The sequence below is a fragment of the Cydia amplana genome, chromosome 1 (genome assembly GCF_948474715.1).
Source record: "Cydia amplana chromosome 1, ilCydAmpl1.1, whole genome shotgun sequence".
In the NCBI taxonomy this organism is placed as follows: domain Eukaryota; kingdom Metazoa; phylum Arthropoda; class Insecta; order Lepidoptera; family Tortricidae; genus Cydia; species Cydia amplana.
The window spans coordinates 4,329,704-4,356,143 of NC_086069.1; the positions used below are offsets into that span (position 1 = coordinate 4,329,704).

The 26,440-nt window shown below is 38.6% G+C and overlaps 1 protein-coding gene across 2 annotated transcripts in view; it reads right to left on the bottom strand.

The window, feature by feature from the left end:
* Positions 1–26,440, bottom strand: part of LOC134662120 (CDC42 small effector protein homolog) — a 62,408-nt gene that overhangs the window by 9,855 nt on the left and 26,113 nt on the right. For both annotated transcript variants that reach the window (XM_063518394.1, XM_063518401.1), the window contains exon 2: positions 8,673–9,150. In XM_063518394.1, the coding sequence (XP_063374464.1) occupies positions 8,673–8,814 (142 nt within the window). In that variant the 5' untranslated portion in view covers positions 8,815–9,150. The remainder of the gene's footprint in view (positions 1–8,672; positions 9,151–26,440) is intronic.

Below are 26,440 nucleotides of genomic sequence, written 5' to 3' on the forward strand. Positions count from 1 at the left end.
ACTGTAATTATGTCTTGATGAGAGTAAAAGAGAAAGAACCCAGCAATTTGCGAATTTCGGTTTTCGCGGTAGGCCCCCTGCAACGATTTACGATGATTCGTACAACACTATATACAACATGATGTTCGTCGACACCAAAGTCACACGAATACAGTCGAAGTTTTTAAAACGACATTCTGATTTAACATGAAATTTGACATGAACGTGGCTTCTATAGTATGAGAGCGGCTTTTTGGCGGCAGGTTCATGACTCACTCAACATGAGTTTACTACTCCACGAATGTAGTTGATTGGATACAAAAACGATTTGCAGACACATAGAGGCCATAGAGCATGAAAAACTAAAACAAAAAATAACCATTAAAATAAATAAACAGAACTCGCGCGTTTACATGTATGACTCACTCGACTCCTCACTTGCCATTTGCACTTATAGATTTACTGTCCTACTTGTACCATGCGCATTAGAGCAGGACAGCTTGCTAATTGTAATACTTACGGATTCGGATTACTATGATATGGGTGGCGGCCGGCGAACTTTGCCAGTTATTTTTGACTTCATGTTAGAGGGAAAACATGTGTGGTGACTTGCGGGCTGGAATTCCAATGCCGAGAGGGAAGGGTAAATAATACAGACTGGTCGTCATGCAACATGCAAAACTGTATTCGTTCTGTTGTGCAGGTAGGTAACATAGAGATGTGGAATTTGGGGCAAGTTATAAAAAAAATATTGGACAAGAAAACAATAGGAAGTTCAAGACACATTCATTTTAGAAACAGAAATTACGACTCCCATACGAAAATACAAGAAGTGTCTGAAATTTTTCAATGTGCAAAATTCGCAATTTTGGAAACCTTCCGACGGCACATTAGTGCTGGATGTGTCAGTCTTGTCAGACTAGCGATGTCTCAAGTACTTGGTATTGGTACTTACCTGTATGGTGAGTTGGGTATCTACTAAGTGTCACGTGGTGGTACTGTACATATATATCTAAAATAAAAAAGAAAAACTCGATTTCGTCTGAAATAGTCATGGCATTATTAATAAACGTCTGTCAAATCAAATATCGTTAAAAGAAATTTGGCCTTGTTGTAGTATAGTAGGTACCTAGTCATTTTAACGTTTTGTTAATTAAATAAGCCAAAAAATAACGGAGGCATTTGAAAAGTTATGGAGGGGATCAGTCTTTAGTATATACATCGTAGTCTTTGGCCATGGCAGTGTAGTTTTCATTGTCTGGTATGCTTGCACGATTGCTTTGAGGTCAGGAAGTAGAACGTTAATTACAAAGTCAGATTAAAGCGCTTCTTCAAGGCGTTCGACAAGCATATAACGAATGGTTAAACATTAGTAGTTTAAGATAATAAAAAAGATCGGCGTTTGTCGATAATGTCGATGATTCTATTATAAAATAAATATGTGTCGGAGCGAGACACCAGAAAGACGTATTGCAGCATTACAGTTCATAGTTAGACGCCTGTATAAAATCGATTAGCAATGTTTGGCGTATTGTTGAACTAAAATGACAGGTAGAAGGCTTTGGAACGTCAAGATGACGTAGTATCTTGAGTGAACGTAGGCACGAGCAGGCATTTTTGTCGTTATGTTGGTAGACTGGTCAGGCAGGTTTACCAACTTGAATTGGAGGCGGGAGCGGTTGGCTCCGCCGCTGGGACTGGCTTCCTTCTTCTTGATCGGACCGCGCTAGAGATCGGACGTTAGCCAAGCTCGTGCCTAATCCGTACGTTCCTGAAGGCTTACACCTGAAGGATTATTCTGAAAGCTTATAGATTCTCACGTTGTTTAACCGTTTAGCTAAGTGTTTTATTCCAAGTGTTATTTTGATTTCTTATGTGCCATTAGAAGCTTACTTTTGTAAAATAAAGAAACTATGTGTTGTTTTGAAAAGATGTGTCCCGCCGAGTTTGTTGCCGGGTTAAATCTTCTCGGGTCAGAGGTGTAGGGTTGGAGCCGGTGTAGTTTGACTTATAAAGATTTGAACGATTTCATGTGATCTTTTTATTTTTATCGAATCCGATTCCATCGTAAGATCGTTTAGTTATTTTTATTATTTAGTACTCAAATAATAGTAGGCACTAGTATGGTTAATGAGTCCGAATGTTTATTTCATGCGTAGGTAGCATACCTACTATTTTGGCTGTGAAGTGGTACATCTAGGTAATACCCCCACGCGCCCACCGCCATCGGGACCATCCGTCGCCGACATCAGCAAGTGGGATCGATGCGGAGTTTCATGTATTGCTTACACAGCCACCTGGGAGCGTGGTGTATTTCTGGTGACCTACGTACATTCCATAATCTGAACACGTGGTAAGGTAAGCTCACGTGTCTAACCTTGATTGAATGGCGAGTGTAATTCATTGTTATTTGGTGAGAATTATTGTGAAATTGTGAATTATGATTGAGGCAGTCGAGCATAGCGGTCGTTACGTGACGTCATGTCTGGGATCGTTATGTTTCTTTGTAATTAATTTTTGTAATCCATTTAAATCGAAGCGATCTTGAGTTATTTTGATTTGAAATCCATACTGTTAATTAAAACCAAGTATTAGCTATCACGACGTGATATTATTCATCGCTCACTTGTGAATCTACCCTCAATAATTGATTTTTCATGAAAATACAATTAATTTTTAAAATCCATTTAAATCTAAGTGATCTTAAGTTATTTTGATGTGAAATCTATATTGTTAATTATAATCAAATATTGGCTGTCGCGACGTGATATTATTTCATCGCTCACTTGTGCATCTACCCTCAAAAAATATTTTTTTTTCATGAAAATACAATGCACCGTTAGAAATTGATCCTGCTGATTTGCCAATGCAAGGATTATGTAATCTTTACCCTGTAACGTTTAGTAATTAATAAAATTGCGACAAATTATTGCTCGTAATGCCGTGATAGATCACAAATCGTGCATACTATGGAAACATGAGCTACGCATATGAAAATTAATGTTACAGTGTCCTGCAGCCAGAGCCGAGCGAACTTTGCAAACACCATTACGCCCGTGACACAGAAGCAGCTGTGCAGTCTTCTGTGCTGGAGATTTGGAAATAAAAGGACAGGTTTCGTTCTAATTGTTTATTAGTGAATTTTATTTTGAGTGTAATGGCGAAGCATAACAGTCGAACGTAACTAATAAGCTGTCACTTTTCGTATTGGCCCATTTTACCGTGTTACTTATTTTTGGAACACGTGTTTTTTTTGTTCTTAGAATGAAAGAAAACACACTCATTGAAGTTTAAATTTTATTCTGAGATTTTTGAAGTCCCGTATACATTGGAAATTGGAAACATGTTTTTTGTGTCTGCTACCTTGCATTTCATAAACCTTTTGAGTTTAGCCTGCATACATGATGAACCTGATACCGTGCAAATGATGATTTCAGTAACAGCCAGCTATGTTGAACCACATCGTGTCTCTTCTCTCGCAATCTGCCACAGCAACGGCAACGGCAAGCGGAAAGGATCAGCCTCCGTGCTTGGGTTGGACCTCACCACCACCACCTTTGACTTGGTCGCGTGCATCATACTTTATTAAGCTGGTGAGCAGTTCCCATTTCGTTGGGATTATTTTGAGATGTTTTACTTCTGCATAGAAGTCTTGAGCGAGTTTCTGTTGTTAAAGCTAAAGAAGAAAGCTATCTTTAGTGATTTTGATCAGTAATGTTCAGTTTCAGTTGATTAGTTGACGCTGATAGTACCAATGGTTCTGAGTAACATGATTTAAAGACCTGTTTTTTTTTTTTTTTTTGGAATTCACTGTTAACATTGTTTTGCTTTCGATGAACTGAAAGCTTGTACTTTCGTAGGACTGAAATTACGCCCGATGGACTGGGCACTACTGTTTTGCTTTCGATAGACTGAAGGGCACGCCCGATGGACTGGGCAATACTGTCATGCTTTCGATGGACTGAAGGCACGCCCGATGGACTGGGCAATACTGTGTTGCTTTCGATGGACTGAAAGTATGCCCGATGGACTGGGTATTGTTTAGTGACCGCATCAGAAGTGCCGGAGCATGTAAGAGGTGCACGTGGTCTGCTTTTTATGTGCAGAATGCTCTTTGCGAGGAGTAGCACTTACGCAGCTGAGATGGTTACTTCTGACGAGGGTCTGGTATCTGCCGAAGGACTGGCAATGCACCGAAGGACTGGTGTTGTTTTGTTAAAAATGAATTCCCGTTTATGTACTGTGTTCATATGAGTAAAATTGGAACTCTCAATTCAGAATCTTATTTATTTTAAGATGTCTTACAAAAATTTAGATCACATATGACCTATTTTTTTTTTAATGCCAGATAATTTCCCCGTAAATTGATATTGACGACAATAGTAGTGATACTGTCGAGCAATGAATTAGAGCTGTTGTGATTTGTGTTTTGATGTTTGGGATTGTTCTGTTTTCACATAAATTTGAGAGTATCCGCCAGATGGAGGCGATGATTATTGGAGTGTATCCGTTAGATAGCGGCGATGATTACTGATGATTATTTTTATTTAGTCGTTGCTCGATGGACTATTTTTGACTAGAGAATTGAGGATTGTTAAAGTAATTTTGAACAATTTTTTTTTTCTGGTTTGATTGATTACAAAGTTTGATCTTAATAGTAATTTGAGTGAGACCCAAATTTTTGGTCAGGAATGACCGAGCGATGAGATACTGTGCTGTATATTTTGTTACAGAATCAAATGCATACATCCACACACGAGGACGTGTGTAGCGCAGGACGGCCGTGTCGGAGCGAGACACCAGAAAGACGTATTGCAGCATTACAGTTCATAGTTAGACGCCTGTATAAAATCGATTAGCAATGTTTGGCGTATTGTTGAACTAAAATGACAGGTAGAAGGCTTTGGAACGTCAAGATGACGTAGTATCTTGAGTGAACGTAGGCACGAGCAGGCATTTTTGTCGTTATGTTGGTAGACTGGTCAGGCAGGTTTACCAACTTGAATTGGAGGCGGGAGCGGTTGGCTCCGCCGCTGGGACTGGCTTCCTTCTTCTTGATCGGACCGCGCTAGAGATCGGACGTTAGCCAAGCTCGTGCCTAATTCGCTACGTTCCTGAAGGCTTACACCTGAAGGATTATTCTGAAAGCTTATAGATTCTCACGTTGTTTAACCGTTTAGCTAAGTGTTTTATTCCAAGTGTTATTTTGATTTCTTATGTGCCATTAGAAGCTTACTTTTGTAAAATAAAGAAACTATGTGTTGTTTTGAAAAGATGTGTCCCGCCGAGTTTGTTGCCGGGTTAAATCTTCTCGGGTCAGAGGTGTAGGGTTGGAGCCGGTGTAGTTTGACTTATAAAGATTTGAACGATTTCATGTGATCTTTTTATTTTTATCGAATCCGATTCCATCGTAAGATCGTTGTTATTTTGATGATTTAGTACTGAAATAATAGTAGGCACTAGTATGGTTAATGAGTCCGAATGTTTATTTCATGCGTTGGTAGCATACCTACTATTTTGGCTGTGAAGTAATACATCTAGGTACTACCCCCACGCGCCCACCGCCATTAGGACCATCCGTCGCCGACATATGTATAAGATTACTACCAAAATGCCAACATTAATATAATAGTTAATTCGAACACTCTCCACTTAATTAAGTGATTTATACTCGGCTGAACCCTTTAGAGACTGAGGCCATTTTGGCAACCACTACTACTACTTACATAATATAATTTTATTGTGGAATAAAACGCATAACTATTATCTCATTAAACAGATGACCCAGACGACCACTGAAATACAATGACATGCAAGATTACAGATGTGACAATGACAAATGAAATGAATTGGTAACGCAGATATGCTTGCGTAACCTTTGTTTCAGAGATCAGCCCAAACTGATTATGAAAAGTAAATGACAACTCCACTTGAAGTGCCTAACCTAGATAGCACGATTGACGCAACCAAGATTGGTCAAAGTCGGTGTGTAGCAAGAATTTTTCTTTACTGGAAGCAATTAGAAATCTTCTACTAGTTCTATTTGCCGATGCTCAGTTGTTTTGCAAACCTGTCCTTTTGCTCGACCGCTTGGGATCTTATAGCCCTCAGATCAAACGCTTGTCTCAAAACAAAGCCACTGGGATATGGAACGCCAAGGAATATTATTAGCTTTATTTACGGAAGTCTAGTTTATTAGTTATCGTAACTGTTCTCGCAGTCAAAATGGCCGGATACAATGACAGGTCTGCATTAAAGCAGAGGCGTTCGAATCGCTTTCAGAGCGTAGGCCATTTTATCACTTGGGTGAACTAACTTACTTGGGCTCTCTTGGGTTATGGATATTAATACTGACTTCTAGGTCTAAGTAATACTGGTTCGCCCGAGATCTTGACTCGCCCGTGTTTATGAAACCAATGAGAATACACAACCGGCTCGTATGAGGCTGCTGTGAGCATGTCTGCAGCCGCATCGTAAATTAAACGAGACATAATCCCATTCGCAAAGACTCAACTGCCAGAACCGATTAATATAGCAATGAATTATAGTCCTTCGTTTGTATCTAATCAACAGAGGATTTTGCATTGGATTCGATTAGGTTTCCGTTTCTATCAACGTCAACCGAGTCACGATATCGACTCGGTAGGAAGCCATTAAAATTCCTTCGTAACTTGTATTTACTCTGAGATTTTCTGCAAATTATTAATTGAAATTATTGAGTTGCAGGATAGACAGCTGCGCGCCATACGGGGTGCGCCGACACCGACGCAGTTCGGCTAAAAAGTCCTTTTAAGTGGTGGAAAATGTTTCATGCTCTGTTTAGAAGTGGCAAGTAAAATCAAGCATCAACAGGAGCATGTAAATAGGCTTGCGCCTGATCCTACCGTGCCAAGATTAGGCTTGATGAGCTTAGCTCGGATGCTTTGAGAAGTAATCAATTTTTAATCGCAATCTGAATGCCTAGAACGAAACCTTAAAAAACATGATACAGCTGTTATAGCTTAAAACATTTCTTCAATGTAAGCTATGCTTGTCTAAATCATCTAAATGTAATTGTGTAAATGATGACTAAACGCCCCGACAGCATTTGCAAAGGCTTGCCAAGCGCCTAAACAGACCATAAAATACGTACGTACAAACAACTTTTTAATATAGTATGGTGGCATTCGCCTCCGAATTTGGAACGCACGTGTGTTGCCAGCATACTAACGAGACAAACAGTTTTTAGCTGTCCATGCGCAATGTGATCGCCATAATCGTTATGTCAGTTACATAAAGTTGTGTTCATGCAATTATACACGCTTGACACTTGGTCTCGAAACAGGACATCGTTAATTTAAAGTTTTAACGATTTTATTATTTCATAAGTGCGAGACTGTCAAGAGCTTAAAGCGTTAAGTTTTATACACTTTCTTTTTAAGAATTTCTATGTTCACATTGAATTAAACAGTTTATGATGTCCTCCTACTTAGCATGGCGACTTGATACGTGGTCAGTATAACACGTATGCATGGTGGATGAACCTGACACACATGTCAGGCAAAATTAAACCTTCCATCAATGATACAAGGACTTTGACACGTGAAAGCTTTTCTCACTTTATTTGTACAGGTCGTTCACCTTGGCTTTCTGGAAGGTCACTCCGTTATCGGCTCAATCGATTGACAGACAGGAACTTATCGACCACTCGATTGTGTCGTAGATTACATCAAGTGGCATTATGGATATCAATTCTATTGTGCTCTCAATTCTAGATAATAATCTCTAACCTCTTGCAATAATTCTATCTACGTCACTTGACGTCATTACCGGAGTAATCCCTTTGAAGTGTCCACGGGAATGTTCTGTGAAGTAATAATGTTCTGCCAGATGTTAAATTTGCTTACCTCTCGAAGTTATGTTACCTCGCTACGCCTGAAGACGTGTGTGTAGGTTTATACGTAACTGTAATAAACTGACAGAAGTGTTTATCCTTCACACGTCATGTCATAAGGACATGCTAGTAGGTACTTTAGGTGTATATTAACACATATACGTAAATTTGTCCTTTAAAGTTTAAACGCATAATGCAAGTGTTGTAAAATGGGCTTACATGTTTTCATATGAAGTCATGAAAATTCATATAAAACCGACTTAATAGCGTCCTAGAGAGTACCCAGTCCTAGAAAAAGGACCCACAGAGCACAATTAATATGGTTTTCTGCGAGAGGACCAGAAAGTGGGATTTGCTATTGGAATTGGAGCACAGACTTTAGTTTTATTATGGCACGGTGCGTGAGCCCACTTTCGCCCGATAAGATACATCAAGTGGTATCAAGTTTAACCACTATTGCATGCTGTAAAAGTATAAATGCACCCACTTCAGACGTACTGAATGTACATACGCATGTGAATTGCAAAATTGCTGCAGTTAGCCGACCATTTCGAACTTCAACAGTCGCATCGTTGCAATGATCGTAAAGAACATGTTAATTGCAAATGGCAAGAATGTTGCAGGAAACTCGATGACTGCAGTGAATTAAGCAGTCTTATATTGTTAACAACGTATAGTAACTAGCCTACTAAAAGTACGCTTGTAAACTTTATGGTTTGGGTGAATTTGCCAATCGATCTCATCAACCTGAGCTGTCTAGTCTAGACCAACAAATAATTAGAGGAAGATGTTATGTTAATAATACTATTGTAAAACATACCTATGTGTCCTGTGTGCTGGAAGTTTGTGGGCGCTCCGATCATGGAGCGGTCTATTCTCCGGCGCGTCCGCTGCGCCTGCGCGGCGGGCTGGTAGCAGCACGCGAACCACTGAAGCCAGATCTCACCACCGGTGCCGGCCATTTTCAATCACTAAACCGTCCACTACTAGCTACAGTCAATTGCGCGTGTCAACGCGGCTTGAGAATTCGAATTTGAAATTCGAATTCTCTTTTTTTACTCAAGCACTTGTGTTTCCAATGTTCAAGAACTGCTGAATATTTTTCCAAATTTAAATTTGAATATCGAATGTGAAATGTGGAATAAACAATAAGTTGTACTGTAGCACGATAACACGAAACACTGTCACTTATTGAAGAGCCGGCTTCAGATAATGTTCTTGGAATCGAGGTTTATCTAGCGCGCGATGATCTCCTCTCCGCAGATAACGACGGGTGCATGATGTTGATGCTCCGATAACTGGAACAGAAAGAAACGATACTGTTAAATTGTGCTTTCTCTTTTAAACTGAACCTTACTAATTTGATAATAGGTAAATAAACATTGTAAATGTAATTTTAATGGTTAATTAAATTATAAAACTCATTTGTGGACCGTTTTCATATAATATTATCTGTAAAGTTTGTTTAATAGTTTAACAAAGACATACAAACGATCTTCGTTCAAATTAAAAACAACAATATTTATAAAAAAACTTGGTTTGAACTTCTGGAACGACTTAGGATTAATACAAAACTGCTAAAAGTCATTGAGGTATACCTGCATGCATAGGGGTGAACTCGAATTATGCAGTGAAAGGAATTATGAATTCATATTTAGAAACAAACAAACGGATAATAAAGTATATATGATCATAATCCATAATCTCCTCTTGTTTTGATGTTTAACAGAAAATATACGTGAACATGGTGTGGAAAATGTGTTCGCAATATTCGCATTCATTCGCAAGTTTTTACACGTATTAGAAACTTTACAGTACCTACTTACAAATATACTTTATTACACATACACACAGAAAGAAACTATGTACAACTAAAGCTATAAATTACTGGAAACAATATAGTACAACAAGCGGTCTTGTCGCTAAAGAGAAATCCCATCCAGACAATCTTAGCGGAGTTAGTGCAGAAAGTTTATATGTGACGTTTAAGGCTTCGTCACACAGGCGCGTTTTCCGGGCGGGGCGTGAGCGGGGCGCGAGCGGGGCGCGCCGCTTTTACATATAAATCGCTCACGCCCCGTCCGGAAAACGCGCCTGTGTGACGGACCCTTTAACTAAAAGGTACCACATTGTCGGTTGTCGATAAGGTTGATTTCAAATTGAAGCTTTATGGAAATAGCGCCTTATTGACAACCGACAATAAATACTCTTTAGGTTGTAAATGGCACATAATTATGTAAAGTTTTAAGTGAGTGGTGCCGTCTTATCCATAACACGGCCCTAAAATGAGGAGGATTTCACACTGGTATCAAGAAAGAAGAAGGCGCGCACGGCGCCTCGTAAGACTCAGTGTGGTACCGCCGAACCGGCTAATTCTGGCTTGCGCATTGCTACACCGAGTAAGGCGCTGTACGTATCGCGCTTGCATTACACCGCCACGGCTGCTGAAGTGGTGGAGTATGTACACCAGAAGACCGGTTACACGCTGAGGGTGTTCCAGCTTCGATCGCGCCACTACGTGCACTTCAACTCTTTTGTGGTGCGCGTGCCGCGACCGCTGCAGGGGACCATCGAGTGCGCTGACTTCTGGCCGAAGGGTGTCGTGTTTCGGAGGTTCCGGGGCAAACTGCCGAATCCGACACAGGAGCAGCCGATGCAACGGAGCCACGCCGTTTTATCGACTAAATAACTAGTGTTTAGTTTTAAGTTTATAAAATACATATGTATGTTAGTCTGTAAGTCGCGGTCACGTGGCTGACCAGACTGTTTAACAGCATCCTGACCACAAGGAGAATTCCAGAATCATGGCGCCAGAGCTATCTGCTACCATTTTATAAAAACAAGGGAGATGTGGCCGAGTGCGAAAACTACAGAGGAATTAAACTGACTTCACATACGCTAAAGATATGGGAACGAATTATAAATAGCCGTCTCTCGTCTCTAACGGATATCTCCCCAAATCAGTTTGGTTTCACGGCATCCAAATCAACCACGGATGCTATACAGGCGGTCAGAATCCTGATGGAAAAACACAGAATAAACAAAAAAGACCTGCATCTTGCATTCATTGACCTCGAGAAGGCCTTTGATAGGGTGCCCCGTAAACTAGTGTGGCAGGCTCTAAGGGCGCAGAAAGTGCCAGAATACTATATAAATCTAATACAAGACATGTACAACGACGTCAGTACAAGAGTCAAAACCTTAGCAGGCTTAAGTAATGCGTTCGAGGTCAAGGTGGGCGTCCATCAGGGATCTGCACTGAGCCCATTCTTGTTCAATCTCGTGATGGACTATCTCACAAATCACATTCCGGCACCATTACCGTGGACGATGCTGTACGCCGACGATATCGTACTGGCGGCTAATACTGCACAACATCTGCAAGTATTTTTAAATACCTGGACACATTCTCTCGAGAAGCATGGGCTCCGAGTGAGCAGGAGCAAGACAGAGTACCTGAAATGCCCCTTCAGCGGGAGCACAACCCCTGAAACAATCTGCATCGGATCAACACCCATCCCTACAGTCAACAAGTTCAAATATCTGGGCTCCATGTTAACGGCGGATGCCAATATAGATGCTGATGTTACGCACCGAATAAATGTAGCGTGGCAAAAATGGCGGACTCTCACTGGAGTTTTGTGTGACCCCCGCATGCCTATAAAAACGAAGGGCAAAGTCTATAAGACAGCAGTTCGCCCGGCATTACTGTACGGATCGGAATGCTGGACAGTAAAGAAAACACACGAGCAAAAAGCCCACGTAAACGAAATGAAGATGCTGAGGTGGGCGGGAGGGGTAACCAGGATGGACAGGGTGCGCAACGAGCACATACGGGGCAGCTTTAAGGTCGCGCCTATCACAGACAAAATGACAGAGTTTCGCCTTAGATGGTATGGCCACGTAATGAGATGCAGTGAAGACCATGTTGTAAAAATAGCTCTTAACATACCAGAACGCAAGAGAGGTAGCGGCCGCCCGCCATTGACCTGGTGGTCTAACATCGAGAGAGACCTTAAGAAAGCCCAATTGCCAAAACCGACAATCCGGGACCGATGGGCCTGGCGCAAAAGTGTGAGGAGACCCGACCCCAGATAACGGGAGCAGGGACGGACAAAGAAGAAGAAGGAGATGTTAGTCTGTAAGGTATTTGTAATATGGGCCTTGTTGCCTGAATTAAATTTCTAAATAGAAAAAAAATAAAATATCCCCATCATATCTTCAACTAAGGACCGGTTGAATATGAAATGTGGTTGATCATAGTTATTATATGCGACACTTTTACATCCTTTCTTAGAAAACAGACTGGAAAAGCGTGTCGACACCGGGGTGCGAGCGTGGGGCGGCCGTGGGCGCACTCTTATCGACGGACTCATCACACTCAACCTGCCTCAAGTCCACTTATATTCTCATTCTATTCTAGAACGAAAGTATCTGTCAATAAGGAGTAGATTTGCGTGTGTATAAATGGCCTTGAGACATTTCTACAATCTCTAGGATAGATCGGTAACTGACAGAATCGTGGACATCACATATATAGTGACAGCTGCAAGACAGCCGGCTTATCTGATGACTGATAGAAGCGTGAAGATCACTGGTGAGGAAATTGAAGAGAAATTCTCAGTGCTGTTGTCATACGAGTTTTCAGAAAGGCAGTAGAGCGAATTTATAGTAATTTCAAAAATAGAATCAAGAAATATTTGTTGTACGTACAACAGTTTCTTGGACAAGTTCTGAAGTTGACCCATATTAAATAGTCGGTGGTTGACATTATGACAGTTTACCCTTAGTACAATGCATAAAATCAACTTGTACCTAAATAGAAACTGATGGGATATTCTCAAAAACTCTTGTAAAATAGAAACTTATGGAGAGTTCTCAAGTTTGAAAATATTCGAGACCCAAAAGAAATTACAGTGTTTGTATGTGAAACAATGTGGTAGTAACTTTCCTATTTTAACACCATCAATAACAAGAATAGGTATATCGAATTCTTCTTGCAACGGCACGCAACGGAAGCGATAAGGCCATGTTTAGAAACATTTTATTTCTACTAGAATGCACAATACACGCACCAGAGAAAAAATCAGTGAAAGTTGATAAGATAACATATCCGAGAGCACAGGTAGAAAGATGTGTTCCAGCCGGATTAATACGTGATCTATCGCCAACCTGGGTGCGTAGCCAACGTGCCAATCGTTTACGCTCCGTAGCCAACGAAACGCAACTGTCACTGTCGCACTAATATGGGTGATAGAGAGACACAAAGCGTTTCGTTATCGTAGCGCAAGCGACTGTCACCTTGGCTAGGCAGTAGGCACCATGATTATTGCTGTCGGCAGGCAAATATGATTTGTTTCTATGACAGCCTGTGACGGCTGTGACACGGCGCCCAATGGCTATTTACTTTTGCAAAACGAGAGATATCAACTACTAACAACAGAACTATCAACTAACTATTCGAAATGCTTTAAGTTAGTACATTGAAGTGTAGAGTCGGAGCAAGCTAACTCTACATGGCATTTGCAATGACAAAGTGTGGCCATGTCATCATTCATGCTGAATTGCTATGAAAATATGACGTTTATAATGACACTCCCTCACTTTTTTTCTGTTCAAGTCTGTGCAAAGAGTGCAAAGTTATCTTAGACGGGCTCTAGATATCGCCAAGTTCTTGATATCTTGACCACATTACAATATCATCAATGTCACTCATTAGGTACCTATCCACAAAAAAAGTGGAATACCGCGTTAGTTTGCACAGTGTCCAGTCTGTCTTATCTTACGAGCGTGAACTAACAACCCAAACTAACCAAAACCGGTATACACGGTATACCTGTATTGGCCCGACAAACACGTTAATATGAGTCGCTACCACTTGGTTAAAATACACATCCTATTAACTTCCTAACCTACATCTTTCGCACAGTTAACATTAACACTAACATATTTGGAAAACGTTTGATTAATTCGGCCTCAACTTAATCTGTATCAACGCATTAAAACTATATATTGATTTGAATAGAGAAAGCTAACTTTGACAAAACATTAAACAAATGGGAAATATTATAGCCGTGTGTGTTTCCGAGAGAGTTGGAATTTATATGATTTGACAGCTTTGTATGGTAATTTATGAACAAAACAACTTTAGAAGGTACTCGTATCAAAGGTTGGATCACGTTACACCATTTGGGATACGAATTATAAATGCCTGTAACCATTAGTACGAGTGGGATATTCTTTCTAACAAACGGAATAAATAATGCACTATACGCACCCTGCTAGGCTGCTAATACGAGTATGAAGAGGAAAGAGCTGGCGGCCTAGCCAAGGTGATGATCGCTATCGCTTCGCCATCGATTGGCATGATGGCTACGGGGCCTGTACCTCGCTAGGCTAGAGTCCGTCGCCCGCCAAGTTTCAAATGAAGTACGGTGCAAACTTAGCGTGGTCGGAGTCTAGCAAACCACGAAAGAAATTGAGCCAGTGTGAGATATTTGTATCCGTTCTTATATTTATTAAAGTGCAAAAACTACAGTCTACAAGTTGCATTACGTCGTTGACCGGTCGATAACAAATCATTGCTGTTATCAGCTCCTAATTGGTCGATGACGAGTGAAAGTGTATCGCCGGACGAGAGCGAAAGTCCACGTCGTCTGGACTGCACTTTGAGTGCGACTGCATTGTCGAGATATTCGGAGCAGTAAGGCTTGCTTTCCCGCCAAAAGTGCAACCAAACATATTATACGATACAAAGAGAGAATATGACATAAACTGTGCTAAAACTAGATAGATACACGCTGCAGAACTTTATTACAATTGATTTTCTTGGACATAAATTTTCGTCTTGACTTGCTTTTGAACTGTTTATAATGCTGTCAAATATATCATTTGTAAACAATCTATATATTTACACTTACCTACTTATACTTTATCTTGTTTACAATGTCGTAAAACCAGGCCTTTCAACATTCTTGTGCACTTACTAATAATAACTTCTATTTTCATCGGACGGAGTAGCACCGGGTTTTCTTTTTAACCGACTTCCAAATCTAAAAGGAGGAGGTTATCATTTCGGTTGTATGTTTTTTTTTTTTTTTTATTATTATTTTTTTTTTTTATGTTTGTTACTCCATATCTCCGTCATTACTGGACCGATTTTGAAAATTCTTTTTTTGATTGTATGTATATTATATACAGATTGGTTCCGTTTTTGTCAAAACCCAGTTCTGATGATGGGATCCATGAGGAATCGAGGGAACTCCTCAAATCTTAAAGGCATACATATAGTGATTTTTGTGTTTTTATCAACAAATCAAGCATATACATTCAGAAACGTGACATTTGATGAAGTGGAACTGCTGATGATGATCAGAACAGAACTCTTCAACGACGCATAGTTCACGTTTGGCGATTTGTCCTCTTCGTTATGTTTGTTAAGCAAGTTAAGTTTTTAAGCCACATTTTTGTCAAGCTCGAGTTCTGATGATGGGATCCATGAGGAATCGAGGGAACTCCACAAATCTTAAAAATGTGCGTATAGAGATTTTTGTATTTTCATCAGAAAATCAAGCATTTTTATTAAAAACTGTCGCATTTGATGAAGTGGAACTGCTGATGATGATCAGAACAGAACTCTTCAACGACCCATAGTTCACGTTTGGCGATTTGTCCTCTTCGTTATGTTTGTTAAGCAAGTTTAGTTTTTAAGCCACATTTCTGTCAAGCTCGAGTTCTGATGATGAGATCCATAAGGAATCGAGGGAACTCCTCAAATCTTAAAGGCATACATATAGTGATTGTTGTGTTTTAATCAACAAATCAAGCATATACATTTAAAAAGTAACATTTGAGGAAGTGTAACTGCTGATGATGACCAGAACAAAACTCTTTAACGACGCATAGCTCGCGTTTGGCGATTTTTTCTTTTCGTTATGTTTGTTAAGCAAGTTAGGTTTTTAAGCCATATTTATGTCAAGCTCAAGTTCTGAACATGGGATCCATGAGAAATCGAGGGAACTCCTCAAATCTTAAAGGCACACGTATAGAATTTTCTGTATTTTCATCATAAAATAAAGCATTAACATTAAAAACTGTCGCATTTGATGAACTGGAACTGCTGATGATGATCAGAACAGAACTCTTCAACGACGCATAGTACATGTTTGGTGATTTCAAATTTCGACTTTGACTTGGACTGGGACCCGGTCTCGGATCCAGATCCGGACTCGTACCCGGATCCGGTTCGGACCCGGACCCGGACCTGGACTCGGATTCGGACTCGGACCTGGACTAGACCCAGACTCGGACCCGGACTCGGACACAGACCCGGACCTTGACCTGGAAAACCACCATGATACCTAAACTAAATAAACCACTATGATTACCTACCATAAAATGTAGGTATAAAGTATGATGAGGCCAAACCCCTCCCGCTCAAACCCCCGTACACCGCACCGCATGCGCCGTTAAGTGGGTTAGGTTAGGTTTGAACTGCTATCCTCACAGAACCCAACAAAAGTAGGTTAGGTTAGGTTAGAACCGCGAACCTTACAGAAACGAAATGCTTCCTTTTCTACATAGCGCACCATCTACAATAATCTTTCACCGGGCCGCATAGAAGTCGGTTTTTTTTTTCATTAAAATTATGATATTTATTATCTTTCGAAACGGAGCCTTAATACAATTATTATTAAGTTTGCTAAGCTTTTATTGTAATTTTACCCAAAAAAGTAATTCAATAAAACATAAACATAATTTTTTTTTTTATTGATGCATTTATTTTTGCTATACATGTCGCCATTTTACTTGCAATTAACAAAACGCAATCTCAACATTCTCAACCAGTCAGCGTCAGTCAGCGTTCGAATTTCAAACGCTGCATTTTTCGGAGCGCGTTGAGAGGTCGGCGTTACGACCTATTAAGCCGACCCCATTTTGACGACGCTTTCGGTTTTATGGTAATCAATTAGTGTAATGCATATAGAACAATGTTGTGGCTGATAAAATCTTAAAAGTTAATTAGTTATAGTACAGCTAATAATATCAGGTGAACCTTTCGGCTAGGGCTGGTGGAGTAAAAAAAGTTCCATAAGCTGAACATGAGCTAAACTAAAGATAATGTTCTTGAATAGCTGTGTAAGTAGAGTAGTTTAGGTTTACTAATAAATACCGACCAGACAGACTATATTAAAAAGTCGAAGTGACGAGTACGAGTAAATAAATAATATGGCAACGTATTGATTTAGATAGACCGTTTTGGACTTTTGAGCTTCACTTCATATATTATATGCGAGTAGGTAGTGTAATTTTATGGATGTTAAGACTCGCAACATAGGAAGACATTAAACATTACCAGTATACAAACTGGTAGTTATTTGAACCCTCGCTTCCGCAACATTGTCGTTAATCGCGTTTAACCCGAGTTTAACGCGAGTTTAAAGTAGCAACTGGACCAGTTGTCCCGATTGCTGCGATCAACATTAACACAGTTCGTGAGTTTTCGTTGCACAACTTGCTAGCGTATTTCAACAACGTACGTGGACTTAAAAATAGTTGTGGGAAACGTGTGTCTGGCTTGCCTGATATTGAGCATAAGATATGGTGACTCAGGTAAAAAATAACTCTTCAGATAACTTGATCAGCAATAAGTTATTTTGGCAAACAATCTTATTGGGGGTATACAACCTTAGTCAACAGAGTTCCAAGTGATGTAAAGCCCACTTTGAGAATTTTAAAACGTCGCATGCTACAAGTGCTGACGATATGGACATTTCGTAACTCTGTTTCTTGTGATTTCCGGGCCAAAACTTCTGCTTCTCGCTTACTGTACAGTTTATGTACCTACTCTTAACGACGTGTGCCAAATCAAGATCGAAACCAGTTCTCCATGTAATCGTATCCCAAATACTGAGCATCTCTATCGCTTACACTGAGTGTAATGTCTTAAAAACTGTGTAGGTATAGTCGGAGCATAAAATTGCATGATAATTCCATAGAACAATTCAATTCAAATTCAAACATCGTTGGTGACCTGCTAAAATGTATTAAAGAAACATAGAAAACGCATAAGGAAACGACATAGCGTGTTGTAATAAATACATTTGGTTTTTATGATATATCCTTCGTATGATGTGGTATGATGGAGGGCTATTTCATCGTGTTTCAAAAACGGTCACTTAGCTTGCGTTAAACTTACACCAAATGTTGATTGAATTACAGTATTAAGTAGATATAAAAAAGGTGACGGATAGAAACATTTAAACTGGCTTAATATGGAATATTAAGGCGTGAGAAATAGAGTTTTGAACGGTTGCAAAAGCTGCTTCCTGCGAATAAATAAAGGTTTTTTTATGATCATTTAAATCCTCATATTAATTACTACATATTTATATATGTATATGTGAATATGTAGCGGTTCTGAAGAAACCAATATTGCAGATTTTAACACGTGCATTTAGTTATAAGAATTTTTAATATATAATACGACGTAATTAAGTCCATCGATGAAGTAATATTTTTGCTTACTCATATTAAATACAAGTTAGAGATTGAGTTATTTGCTTAAGGTAAATACAGAACCTATTTACTGTAATCTGGGCAATCTCGGCCAAGTATCAACATGAAACAAACGTATTTGTAGGCGCGGCGGGAGATCTGTGCTGAAATAGATCGTACTTTTAACAGCCCTATCTGATCTCTGAGACGTGAATGAATCTATCCAGTCCCATAAGCTACCATTCTATAGGTAAGTAATTAATTTATGTAATAAAACGTGGTTGTGTCCAAGTTATAGTCGTACTTCTAAGTGTTCGTTGACGGATTTAACGCTCTAAAGTCTATTTTTTTTATAAATAGACTTTAATCACAACGGAAGTGAACAAACGACATCTACCTACGCAATTTGTCAAAAAAATTGACAGTGATATCATCCGCGTCAACAACAGAAGTGTAACGTCGCAATAGTAATGCTGCTCCACAATAAAAAGTTTTTTCAGAGTTGTCCATAGATCCAGTTTATCGTAAAGTGAGTAAGGCGTCGGTTGAGTTTTTCGCACGACCTAAATAGTAGAATAAACAAACAACTGTCCTTCAACGTTCCTTTTTTAGTGTGTTGCTTTGATAAAAATAAATAGAAATAGTAATGAAGCGTTGTGAAAATTAATTCATACAACGACTACTTGTGTAACTTAGATATTATGTTGTTTCTTAAACAGTTTTGAAGTCGCAACCTCATTTTATCTATAGATAGCTTTTAATTAGGTAATGAGTAGGAAGTTTACCCATTAACTAAATATAAATGAGTTATTTGTAGAAGGCATCGTCAAAAAATCATAATCACTTGATCCGTAAGTATCTAAGTATGGTTGACAATAATTACAGTGAAATTAGGAGGAAAACATTTTCCTTTGCCTTATTTTTATGCCTTTTAGGGCAATGGCCTTTACTTTATGTAAATACGACTCTGGTGATTCACCGGCACCGCTAACACAAGTATAAACACCGCCAGGAGTATTTTGATAAGCATTATTTTGAAAGGTAGGTATAAAAAACATTCTTCTAGAAATTTAAAATACTTATCGATGGAGAGGAGAGTACTTACCGAACAATCACATAAGTAAGTACCTATTGGTTTTTGGTCATAATATCTGGTACAGTCATCTGCAATAATATGTTACACAACGAAGGCCGCAAAAATATCTGACACGATCTTATTTGTAAAGCCATAAGAGCGTGTCACATATTTATGCGGCCTTTGAAGAGTAACATAATTGCAGGTGACTGTACATACTTATACTTCCCACGAATACGATATTTGCGTTCATGCTATTATAAATGTTTTATTTTTTAGGCACATACCCAAGAAGGCAGATGTAAATTTTGGACAAACTATACTAAGTAATAGTCATATAGCAATAGGATAACTGCCCAGTTTAATAAAATTGAGTATAACAACGCACGTAAGTGTTAACGATTTTCCTAAACCTTGCTTTGCGGGTTTAAGATAAATATATTGTGCACAGAGTTTCAGTCATAATACTCTTGATAATTGGACTGTGGTAAAGTTGTCACCATTAGTCAGATGAGTCGCGACGGTGTCCTGGGTACAGGGCGGCGTATAAATAGACGCCGCACAAGGATCTCTAATTTAAGACGACGTCTGCGTCTAGTACGTCTGACAAGGACTCCGATTGGAGATATTATAGAAGATTAATTAAGAAGGTTCAGATTATAGGAAAAATAGCAAAATTCATCACTTCGCTTTTTTATATAAGTAAGTAAATAATTGTAGTATCGCTTGCAGACGTATCTGTTTGAAAAAAAAATTGTTTGGAGGCGAGTCGTTGTGAGGAAAGTATCAAGTTGCCCTGTCTTTTGACAATATGGTGCATTTATTGTCACGTACCTATATCACATGATAAGGACATACAAACACCTGTCTCTTTCTGTAAGACAACACCACTCCGTAAGTATACTTACCGAGCGCAGAAACAACGGGGGTGAGGCACCTGCGCCGCACTTACTCACAGAGGCCAATTCAAACTTACATTTTGACATCAAAATGATGTCAATTGCCTTTGCGTCTAGCTCTCGCCAATGCATGTACGGACATGCATGGATGTACGGAAGTATGAGCGAAATGCACGCGCGACTGACATCATTTAGATATCTCAATGTAAGTTTGAATGGGCCTCACAGTTTTATTCCCGAGACGGCCGGCCCCGCACTCGCACTACTCGCAGTAGTCGCAGTGAAGCGACTGTATAGCGAGAAACGAGTGCGCTCTTAGGAATATATTAACAAGATAAAGTAAACATGGGAAAATATGTGTGGGGAAGACAGTTCTTTAGCAGGTAATTTGAGTTTTGTTTCGCGTATATTTCACTCATTAATACCGTGACGTTTGTGACGTTAGACTGACTAAAGAAATAATGGTACGTAGGTATGTATCTTAGAATATCCCTGCTAGATGCTAAAAAACGAGTAACAAATCCTTTTAACTCGTCTGTCACTAACATGTCTGCCATATAAATAGCCACCTATTACGTGACTAGCCTGACAATGTTTGGTGGATACTCAGTTCTCAAGTGAAGATACAATATGTACGAGTGTATGACAGTGTGACATTTGACGTGTCCCCAACCCCTGTCGGGTATCAGTTCTAAGTGCATCGTCGCTTAAGTACGAAGATGAGTCGACGTGAACTCGTTAGATAAGTGACATTTTGACAGCACTGTCTTCTTGGACCATCCGCCATCCGGTTATTAAGCTAAAAATAACAAGAGGTAGGTAAACATAATTATTGTTTAGCAGCCTAACCTGTCTAACCATGAATATTTCGGCAGTGTCATGTACGTTACTTGGCCTATTCTTTGCACAAAAACCACCGTTTAATTTTTGAGTATTTATTTGTTTTTACACGCGGACTAGGAAATATTTTTATTACTGTACAATAAGCCATGGATCCGGGTAATGCGAAGGGATGAAAGTCATGTGACGCGAAAGGTACCTATTAGGAATGAATGTGGAGGGATGTAAGATGGAAGGAAAACCAAGGAAAGGGTGGATGAACTGTGTAATAGATGATGAGGAAATAAAGCAGGTGAATGATGAGATGACGACGAAAAGAGAGGTACCTAATATGAAAGAAAAAGATATGCTGCGCCGGCGCCAAGTAATGGCAAAAGGGCAAGTGAGTGATGATAATGATAATGACCTAGGTACATAAGTACTATATATACAAGGAGGTGAATTACTTGACCATATACATTTTCGGCCACTACTGTGTCTAAAAAAGTACTAGTGAATAACATCGTTTGTTTTGTTTTGGTTACCTACTTCTTTTTAAAATAAGCTTTCTACGTCGAAAGCTCTTTACTAAGTTATGCGTGGAAACTTTCAAACTTTATCGATTTGTTTATGTTTTTTTTAAATAACACTTTTAGATCCCATGACAGGTGGAATATTTTAATTACTACAATCCCCATAAATCTTTATGGTAATGTATTCTATGCTACCGGTTCATTGTAAAATATGCCTAATGTCCGGGGCAGTGGGTCGTAAAGGTAACTGAGGCATCTGATGTTCCGAAGGAAAGGCTTGAGTTATGGATTCAGTCTATAGGCCGGTACCGTTTAACGACTGTTTTAATTTTTAGCCGGGAAATCCCGGTGTGTAGCCCAGCATTCCTTACTTGAAACCATGAAGGTTACAATAGTTTTAAGTACCTACTTACACAGTATTTAAGCAAGAGTGGGCAAGTATTTCTATTACCTATAGAAGATGCGTAGGTACATGAGTGTTAAGTAGATAGACAGCCTAGATATATATTTATCTCATGAAAACACCTAGTGAGATATTGGTGTGACGCACACCGTTTGGTTATGGTAAGAAAAACAAATAATATTTGCATGTATCAAGACGTATTCACTTCTTTATCAATGTCAATCACATCAGAACATAAGGAGAGATTATCAGGCAAAACACCCTTGGAAACTTTATCTTCTCAACTAGGATAAAGAACACCATAAGTCTTATAGAGAAAATAGGCGTTTTAGTTTTAAAAGATTCACAGGTCTTACAAAAGTAATCAGTTAATCGCAGGAGATAATTTGAGTGTTGTAATGAACACAATGGTAGAGTTAATGGCTTAGTTTAAGTGATTGCTATTTTGTGTTGTCGTTGCGTCACTGAGGTCAGGGGTGTTACAATTGCTTACCAACTATACGGGTATAATTCGGGGGTTCCGGTAAATTTGCAAGTTGTTACATATTTATATTATATATTATGAAATAAGTCATTTATTTAGTATTATTATTTTATTGAAATTTTTGACATGTGTTAGGTATTTTATTATATATTATTATCATTCTCAAATAAGATCACACTTTTTCATTGACATGTTTATTTACATACTGCCATGACAACGTCAAATTATTTTAACATAGGTAAAGAGTCTTGAAAAGGAGTCCGCAACATAACATTTTCTTTATTGATTTAAATGACATCTAAATTATGAGTGGCCACCTTACGCCTCTTACGGTCACGTGATCGCCTTACGCTGTCTCGAGTTTATCATTTTTAGGGTTCCGTGCCCAAAGGGTAAAAACGGGACCCTATTACTAAGACTCCGCTGTCCGTCCGTCCGTCCGTCCGTCCGTCTGTCACCAGGCTGTATCTCACGAACCGTGATAGCTAGGCTAGACAGTTGAAATTTTCACAGATGATGTATTTCTGTTGCCGCTATAACAACAAATACTAAAAACAGAATAAAATAAAGATTTAAGTGGGGCTCCCAAACAACAAACGTGATTTTTGACCGAAGTTAAGCACGTCGGGCGGGGTCAGTACTTGGATGGGTGACCGTTTATTTGCTTGTTTTGCTCTATTTTTTGTTGATGGTGCGGAACCCTCCGTGCGCGAGTCCGACTCGCACTTGGCCGGTTTTTTCTTATTTTTTCCCCACCTCAAAAAGTGCCCAGCGCCGCTAAAAAAGTTTCCACTTCAAAAAAAAAAGCCTTAATCCGGATCCGGGTCGGATGCCTATAATCCTCATACTGTGCATTCGGCAATGAACCTAGTATGATTGTGCCAGTAGTGCATAGGTATTCTAAAAACTTTTAGTATGGCGCATTGGGATAACTTCGAATGCGGGGTAATCCGCACTCAAATCAATGCACATTACCTATACGGTATAGCCTAACATCAGGTACACTCAGGGACCGGAACCGGTTACCTTAACCGGGGTTTTTCATAGGGTTATTTTAGAAGTGGTTATAAAAACCCCTACCATAACGGTAACCGTCTGATAAGGTAACACTTTGATTCGGTAACCGTATCAGATCGAGTTAACCCCTGTTACCGGTAACCGAAATAAAAACCCAGTCTATTCTGTTACCTCATAATAAGGTTTTGAACCAGTTCAAACGATTGTAATCTTTACGCAGACTTAAATTCAACTTATTATTGAATAACCGTGGTTGGCATGGGCGGTCTATGAAGCCTCCAGCACAAACAAGTTTTTTTGCCGGTAACTTCGCTTATTGTCAATTCAAACAATATTGTACTTTGAGTCCTTAAGCTAAAATTGAAAACATAAGTGAGCGACAGCCGCAGCGCGGCCATTCCTTTGTTTATCTTTATACCTGTGTGTTCCTATTGTTTTTGTTAATTTCGGAGCAATTCTAGTTTAGAAATTTTTAGAAAAGGGGTTGCAAGTGAACAACATCATATCCTAGTAATATCTGCTATTATTTAGTTATATTTTATGCTACTTAGATTATTATTTTTATTTTCGGGTTCACACTTGGTACCTACAGATTAAAGACTGATTTAAAGAAAAATTTTCACCTAACTAGTAATTTTACTGGTACCTAGTTAGGTATAATTTATCTTAAGTGATTTAAAAAAAATCACTTTGTGATAAAGATACATGCGCTAGCGGATTGTGGCAGATATTTTACCATTGTTAACAAATGACATATGTACTAGTTATTATGAGCTTATTTTATAATAAGCAATTAAAGTCTATTTTTTTATTCGGTAGACTAAAATGACATTTCATAGTATGAAATGAAATGACACATGATGTTCATACTATGAAATGTCATTTTAGTCTACCGAATAAAAAATAGACTTTAGTTTAAAATGTTTTCAGATGCGGTGAGTTGTATGACCTAAAAGTCGTAATTTACCTTGTACCGCTTAATGCAGCGATCAGAAAATATATATCTATAGCAGTTATAAACTTATTTTAATACTACAAATCTTTCATTAATACCAGAATTCATTATACATATTCATTGGGTATCTATAACATTGGTAGGTGAATTAGTTTTGATTAAATTAAATAGATACATACATACTTAGTAAGCAGTGTTGGGCATTCAAGAATAAAATCATTATTTAAATAAGAATTCCTAAGAATAAAATCATGTTGATTTTATTCCCGTCAAAATTATTCAAATAATTTTGATCGGAAATAATTCGTATGTGAAAAAATTGAATAAGAATAATCTCATTCTTAATCAAATAAATATAATCATGATTTTATATTCTAAATAATATTCCTGGATTAAATATGTAGTCTGGGTGCCGTATAGGCGTTACGTATAGATAGAAGTAAATTAGACAAGAAACTACTATGTTTCTTGACTAATTTATACCTGATTTTATGCAATAAAATCTTACAAATTTAATTTACTGCCGCATAGTCTTGGTATTGGACGATACCCGTATTTATTTTAATGTGATAACTAAATCATCAGGTACAATTCAGCTACTCTGAACGGATGGTGGATAGCGAAACTCTTCAATGGCTCACTGTGCCTAAATTAATGTAAAAAATAAAAAACCGGCCAAGTGCGAGTCTGACTCGCGCAGGAAGGGTTCCGCACCATTACGCAAAAACCAGCAAATAAATCACGTTTGTTGTATGGGAGCCCCACTTAGATATTTATTATATGCTGTTTTTAGTATTTGTTGTAATAGCAGCAACAGAAATTAATTATTTCTGAAAATTTCAACTGCCTAGCTATCACGGTTCATGAGATACAGCCTGGTGACAGACAGACGGACAGAGGAGTCTTAGTAATAGGGTCCCTTTGGGTACGGAACCCTAAAAAAGATGTTTTTAAAGGTAGGATAAGGAATGGCTCGATATGGTGTATTCCTATTTCTCCCCGCCGGGCACAGATGGGAATAGGCGCTTCATTTGAATCATTCCCATATGTCCCCGCCTCATGTATCGCGGCGATCACGTTGGGCAGGAACAAATGGGGAAAATACTCATGATTTTTTTCTGTTTTCGAATTATGTTTATAGTTCGTTTTTTTTAGCATTAGAAAGAACTTGAAAGAAGGTAAGCGATTTTGACATGTCTTTTAATTGAAAAACACTTTTTAAAAACCATAACTATTACTTATGAAAGCAGAAGACTATAAAAGATCGTATTAGATTCATAATTGTTACATATTTACCGTAACTTATTTTTAAAATGTGCTTTTCAATTAAAAAAGAGACATCAAGATTGTTTACCTTATTTCTAATGCTAAAAAAATGAACTATAGTATGTGGTTTCAGTATTAGTTAAGGTTTTAAGTAACAAAAAAAGGTCGAACCTTTTTTTGCTTGATTAAAGCATGAAACTTGGCACAGTTGTTCCTTATATCAAAATAAGCCGATTAAGATCGGTAGCCCGAGGGACCCCCCGTTTAAGCCCGAGAGGGGGGGGGGGTCAAGTAGCGCCCCGCCCGGCTTCATTCTAAAAATTCTAATAGGCCCGTTTAGCTAATAGGTCATATTTGGTATCAATTTCGGATAAATCAATAACGTAGAATTCATTTCTGGTATAAAAAATTGCAATTTGTTGAAAAAAATAATAAAAAAACACAAAAAATCTAATTTTTCAAGTATAATTTTTGTTTTTTATTTATTGTCAAAATTAAACTGCTTGGTTTTTCTACATACAAAAAATATGACGATAAAGACTATTTAATGTAGATTTTAAAAACATAACTTTTACTTACCTTTATGAAAAAGAAATTGCATTAAAAAAACATATATCGTCCCGCGCCGGTGAATATCTTG